Source organism: Benincasa hispida, chromosome 12 (assembly GCF_027475165.1).
Source record: "Benincasa hispida cultivar pf3 chromosome 12, pf3_genome.v1.1, whole genome shotgun sequence".
NCBI lineage: Eukaryota > Viridiplantae > Streptophyta > Magnoliopsida > Cucurbitales > Cucurbitaceae > Benincasa > Benincasa hispida.
The window spans coordinates 79,096,036-79,102,854 of NC_143489.1; the positions used below are offsets into that span (position 1 = coordinate 79,096,036).

The 6,819-nt window shown below is 28.1% G+C and overlaps 1 protein-coding gene across 1 annotated transcript; it reads left to right on the forward strand.

The window, feature by feature from the left end:
• The first annotated feature begins 415 nt into the window (after nt 1-415).
• Nucleotides 416-1,296, forward strand: LOC120092519 (uncharacterized). Its single transcript, XM_090307754.1, has one exon. It carries the CDS (start codon nt 755-757, stop codon nt 1,190-1,192), a length of 438 nt encoding a protein of 145 aa, XP_090163880.1. The 5' UTR covers nt 416-754; the 3' UTR covers nt 1,193-1,296.
• The last annotated feature ends 5,523 nt before the right edge of the window (nt 1,297-6,819 follow it).

A 6,819-nucleotide genomic window follows, 5' to 3' on the forward strand; every position in this document is an offset into this window, starting at 1 on the left:
ATTAATCTTTTTTTGTAGGCTATATTTTCTTAAATTATAATTTAACAGTTGATTTGTGCGTCAATAGAGTAGATTAAATTTAAAGATTTGAAGATTTTTGTATTTAATGAAAGATTGTAATAGGAGAATTTGAGTAAATATATTAACACGCGAGGAAAGATTTAAAAACAAAATGATAGCGAAGCGATAAATAAGAATCTAGTTCCCTTCTTTTTCTGAAAAACAGATGAGTCGTACGTTTGGCATGAAAAAGTGGAAAACCAAAAAGCCCTTAATCTGAAATCGCCAATCAGGGGTATTATAGTCATTTACTCCCCTATCGTGTCATTTTCGTAGTTTCCTTAAATAAGAAGGGCAAATCCATATCTCAGCTTCTATAAATTACACCTCCCATCCCCTCTTCTCCTCTTAAAGTCTCTCTCTCTCTCTCTCTCTCTCTCTCTCTCTCTCCCCCCTTTGTTCGTTTCTCCTCGTCCGTCCCGTTTCTGTTTCTTTTCTCCCGTTTTTACAAATTTCTTTAATTTACCCCCATCTTTTTTTCTTCTTATTTTAGCCCCTTATAAATTATTAAATTAATTTATCAGGCTGGCTTGTGGGGGTTTATTTATTAAATTATTAATAAATAGAGATTGGGCGTGGAAATTTGGAAGGGTTTCTTTCAACAAAAGAAGAAAACAAATATATTTTGCTGACGTGGCATGCATTGGCAGTAGTAGGTTTAGGTTAGAGGGAAGGAAGGAAGGGGCAGGGCAGGATGAATACCACCAAAACGATGCGTTTACCTCCTCGTAGACTAATGACGTCACCCAGGCCCATTCCCAGGCCCATTAAGAGGAAAGAGAGAGAGGGCCTTGATGATGATGAGGCCCACCAACTGTCATTAACGGCTAAAGTACCGAAGCCGCCGCCGCCACCGCCGCCGTCTCATTCGAACCATCTCCTAGCCGGCTACTTGGCTCACGAGTTCCTTACTAAAGGGACCCTCTTCGGCCAGGCTTGGGATAAACCAGATCCGGCTATGGCTTCGGCTTCGGCTTCTTCACCTGCTGAGCCGAGCGAGAAACACCAAGACGAACTGCACCCCAAGAATTACCAGTCCTACGTGGAGGTAGCTAATTTGTTGAAACATAGTGGGCCCCATTTTCAAGGTATTGTAAATCCCACCCAGTTAGCTCGTTTGCTAAACTTATGATTTTTCTTTTTAATAAAAAAAATATACTATTTTTATCATGTATTTTGGATTACATTCTATTTTAGTTTCTATGTTTAAATAAATTTTAAATTTAACCCTTTCAATCTAGTAAAATAATTATCATTAAATTTTATAGAAAGTTTAGAGATAAAATTAAGGATTTGGAATTACAGTACTAATAATGGTATTTTAACATTTTCTTTTAATTTTAATTTTTTTTCTCTTTTCGTAACCTAGCTGTGTAACACATGGTGTGGACCATCTTTTTAGGGGGACCGTTTAAATGTTTAAATAAGAATTAAGAAAATCAATTCCATCCACATTTTAAATTTCCCTTTTATTTTAATGGCATCAACGAAAATTTTGTCTCCCTTTTCAATTGAATTCTACTCATAAATATTATATCCCTTCCTAATTGCAGAATTTATCTGATTGTTTTTATTTCAACTGGTTTATTATTTTTTTTTCACAGACATGATTGAAAGTGAGGGTTTTAATTTTGATGAATTATTCTTTACATAATTATAACTTTTTTTTAGAGAATTTACACCACTACTGGCTCTTGGTTATTGGGTTTGGTATGTTTGATAATTTTAGGATTATTAAGGCCGGGCTTGTTAATTATTTTGTTTATGGATGAATTGTTTGCCAAATTCCAAAAACAAAATTAAGATTTTAAAAGCTAAGATTTCAAATTTTGGCTTGGTTTTTTAAACTATGTCTAAAAATTAGATAACAAAAGAAGAAATGTGATGGTGGAAGTAATGTTTATAGGTTTGATTATCAAAAACAAAAATCTAAAAATCAAATGGTTAACAAATGGGGACTAAAGGTGTGTTTGAGATTGATTTATGAGAAGTTTGAGAGTGATTTTGAAATTGTTGAAATCACTTTTATCATTTTTGAAATCACTTTGAAAATGTTTTTAATCATTCAAAAACAATTTTAATAATTTTAATAGTATGAAAACTGTGTTGAAATTGATTTTGACTGATTAAAAGTGTCAAACATATTAAAACATGACAAAAGTGATTTTAATCATTCGAGTGTGTTTGGAATACATTTTCAAATGTTTAATTTAAAAAATAAGTCATTTTGGAAGATAGTCAGTTTGACAATCACTCAAAATAAAAGTGTATTTTAAATTTTTTTGTCAAAAGTATTTAAATAACAATGATTTTTTAAAAAAATATTTTTTCCTAAATCGATTCAAATGCACTCTAAATCCATCTTAAACAATGGGTTTAAGGTGATTGTGTTGAATTTTTTTTATAACTAGAAAATTTAAGGCAAATCTGATAGCTTTTGAGATTAACTCTCTAAAAAAATTAATAATTATTTTTAAAGCTGCCACAAATTCAAACTAAGCCTAAATTTAAGGTTTTAAGTCTAAGTTGTAAGAAAATTATTGTATTTATTAAATCAATTGTATTGAATCAGAGTTGTTGATAATCCAATTTGTTAAAGAGTTTATTTAAAGTGTATCTGGTTGGGAAATTTGGAATTTGTAATAAATTATAGATCATCTATGCATTGATTATTTAATTAAAGTAATAAAAATTAAAAAGTAGGCCATCTTAAAATAATAATAATAATAAGTAGATAAAGATAATAAAAATACCATTGAGTTGTAGGATTGGCAAAAATCCCCGCGGGATCGGGTTCCACCTCGATTAGGGCGGAGAATCCCAATTTGATCGGGAATGGGTCTAATCGAGTATCCGGTCGAGCAGGAGTGTATCCCCACCCCAATCCTCATTAATGTTTTAAATATATATATATATATATATATTACAAAAAAAAAAAAAAAACAAGGATGAGTCCCCGGGACCCGTTTCCCTGGCGGGGAATCCTCATCCTCGTCCCCGTCTTCAATTGCCGGGGACAGGGTTGGGGATGGGGGAAATACTCCTGCACGGATGGGGATGGGGATGGGGAATACCCTCGTCCCCCTCGCCTCACCCCGACCCTGTTGCCAACCCTATTGAATTTGTCTCAATTATACCCAAACTTCAAAATATTTCATTTTAACACTTAAATTTGAATTCTTTTAAAATTTTATTATTGAAACAACTCTTGAAGGTTTTTGCTTTTAAATTCACAGATGAAACAATTTATATTTATATGTGTTACTTAATCCTCTGTTTGGATTCAAGAAAGTTTAAGAAATGATTTTAAATCCCATGATTTGAAGAAATCCAATAAATGATTTTGTTTAGAACGAGAAAATTTTGAAATGAATGTATTTAAAATTTTGTGTTTGAATGGTAACCAGAAAATAAAATAAAATTACGTATTTACTAATATCTATCGGCTTTTGACTATGTTGTGTTAATTGAAAATTAGAAACCTTTAATTAAGCAATTTACTTTCAAATCTTATGAAATCCTGCAAAATCAAAACATTTTAGTCAGGAAAGTTTTTTAAGTAAAACGAGATTTGAAGTCACTTCGGATTTTAAAACCATTTCATTTCCTGCCATACTAAAACAATGGAATTCGTTTGAAATTTATTATGAATTGAAATTCCTAAAAAATCATGAAGTTCCAAACAAGCCATAAGTGAACAAGTTTAAAACATATGCCAGAGGAAAATTTGGGAGTTAAGTTGAACAAAAAAAAAAAAAAGAAAAAGAAAAAGCTTTCAAGAGTGTTCATCTAAGACATAATAGATCTTCCCTAATTGTGTTGATTTGTCCACATAAGTAAATACAATTTTTTCCTCTATGAATTTAATGAAAAGCCTACCAAGGGTTTGTTTAGAAACAAGCTTCAAATTTAGGGTTACAACATAAAAGTTTGGAGTGTTACGAACCACATAATTCTATGGTATTTTTTATAATTTAACCTAAAATATATATTAAATTATATTAAACATGTTATCTTTAGTCCATAATTTACTTCTAGTTTTGTATCTATTTTGTTCTGTATCGAAATATATCATTAAACCTTAAAAGTGCCTAATAGATTCTTTAACTTTCATTTTTGTCTATTAAATTCCTAAACTTAAAAGGTGTCTGGTAGATCTATAAACTTTTCAATCATATGTCTTATAGATACCTAAATTCTGATACTTTGTATTTAATAGATCCTTGACCTATTCGAGATATGTTTTTGAATTCACATATCTACTACACATAAAATTGAAATTTTTAAGTTTGTTAGACACAAAATTTAATTTTATAACTAACGGATAATCGATTATCAATTGGTTATGTTACAAAATTTAAAATATCATAAGCTTATTAGATACAAAATTGAAAGTCTAGAAACTTACGAGATAGAAAATTAAGAATATAGAGACCTGTTAGACATAAAATTAAAAGTCTTAGTAATTTTTTAAGTTTAAGGATTAAATAATATACATAAATCTAAAAAATATAATAACTAAACTTGCAATTTAATCTTATTTTTATTGTGAAATTTGGAAGTATTATATTAAGAACAAATAAAAAATTTCTTATACATTTGTCCGCTCAATTTTCTTTCAATATTTACTTCATAGAATAAAATTTGATTGTTGTGAAAGTACTTTGGGAGTATTTACTAATATGTGAACGAATACATATGAATTCTTTTATACAGATATGCCAAACTCAAACTAAGTAATAAAATTATGGATGGTTGTTTTCAGATATAAGAAAATAAATCAAAATATTTATAAATATAGTAAAATTTTATTGTCTATTTGTGATAGACCGCGATAGATTACGATAGACTACTATCTATATGTGTCTGTATCATGATATTTTGCTATTATTTATAAATATTTTGAATAATTTTGTCATTTAAAATAATTTTCAATAAAAATAGAATATTTTAAAATATTATTTTTAAAACTATTAACTTCAAGATAAATTCATCAAAATATTTTAATTAATTAATTTTATGAATATAATGCTTTGAAATGGCTGTGATCTTTCTTAAAAACGATCCTCTCTTAAAATAAAATTGTACCTCAAATTAAAATCAAAACTAATATTTAATACTAGATATTTTATGAGAAGTTCAAAACAATATAAATTAAATTAAGTTGCTAAACAAGATAATATCTCAAATTAATATACACTCTAAAAAAAGATAGAGTTGTTTTTAAATAAAAAAAACTGAATAACTTATTTATAAATGTAGCAAAATGTCATTGTTTATGGGTTGGTGATATCTGCTTAGTGATAGAAGTTTATCACGGTCTATTGATTTACTAGACTATTTTATTGACTGTTTTGGTGATAACTGAGTAACTTATTCACTGATAGACTATTTTGTTATACTTAAAAATAATTTTAGTAGTTTTACGATTTAAAACAATTATCTAAAAAAATATTGATTTACTAAATCTCTTCTGTAATTTTAGATATAGTCGGTAGGGTAAATTGTATTAAAAAATATAGTCTCTATAATATGTAAATCTTTCGTAAGTTGTTCGTGATTATAATTGGATAATAAATTTAATTTGTACAGACTTATTTACAAGTAATAAAACCAGATAAATATATTAAATAAACTAATTCAATAAACTAATATAACATGACTAATTTATACTCTTAGTTGAATTTGTTAGGTAACTTGGTGTACACGTGTGAAAGGTGTCATTTTATATTTTATATTACAAAAGAAGGAAAAACAATATTTAAATATGTTACGAACTTGGGATTACAATAGGAACACGAATATCAATAAAATATAATATTAAAATAAATATAATAAAATAAATAAATAACAAAAGTAAATAAAATAACAAAATATGAATTTCTCCACTTTCTTCTCTCTTTTCCACTAGATGTCATTGTAAGTGACCATGACCATTGAACACTAATAATGAACATTTATATATTACACCTAGCTTAATATATTTATAATAAAATCCATGTTAATTTTGGCTCGCTCATCACAACATGAATTTTCTAGATATTTAAAATTGTCATTTTTTTTTTCACTTACAAACATTTCAAGCATTTTAAAAGTCAATATGAGTAAGCCGTAAAGTAAAAAAAATTATTGAAACTCTACAAAACGTGAGAAGAATTTGGAAAATCAAACTATTACAAGTGAAAAAAAAAATCATATTGAGGGTAAATCTTGGGGTGGCTCCACAAGAGAACCAGATGAAGTCGAATCTCTACTCTGAGCTTAATAATATAAACACTATATCAATTGAGTCATGTTCATTTAGTTTAATTTACAATCTCTTTCTTATTTGTATGATATAAATTGATGTAAATTTAGTGTTTAAATTGATTGTTTTTTTTAGTACAATTAGGGATAAGGAGATTCGAGCCATAGATGTGGTTGTTAACGCACTCGTATTCGCTTGAGCTACACTTGCTTTGACTAAATTGATAACTATTACTTTGATATTTTAATTGATAAAATAATTAATTTGAGGTTTTAAGTAACTCGACTGATCTGTGTTAACTTCAAACATATAAGTTGTTTTTTTTTTGTTAACTTGTAAATTTGGTCTCTATAATTTGGAAAAAATTAGAGAACTCTGTCCATGTAGTTTGATAGAACCTCATAAATAGTTTCTATGATTTGATAAAATCCTCATAAATAACCCATATTGTCTAGACTAGTTATGAAGATTTTATTAAATCAGAGGGACTTAATTCTAATTATAAACCATAA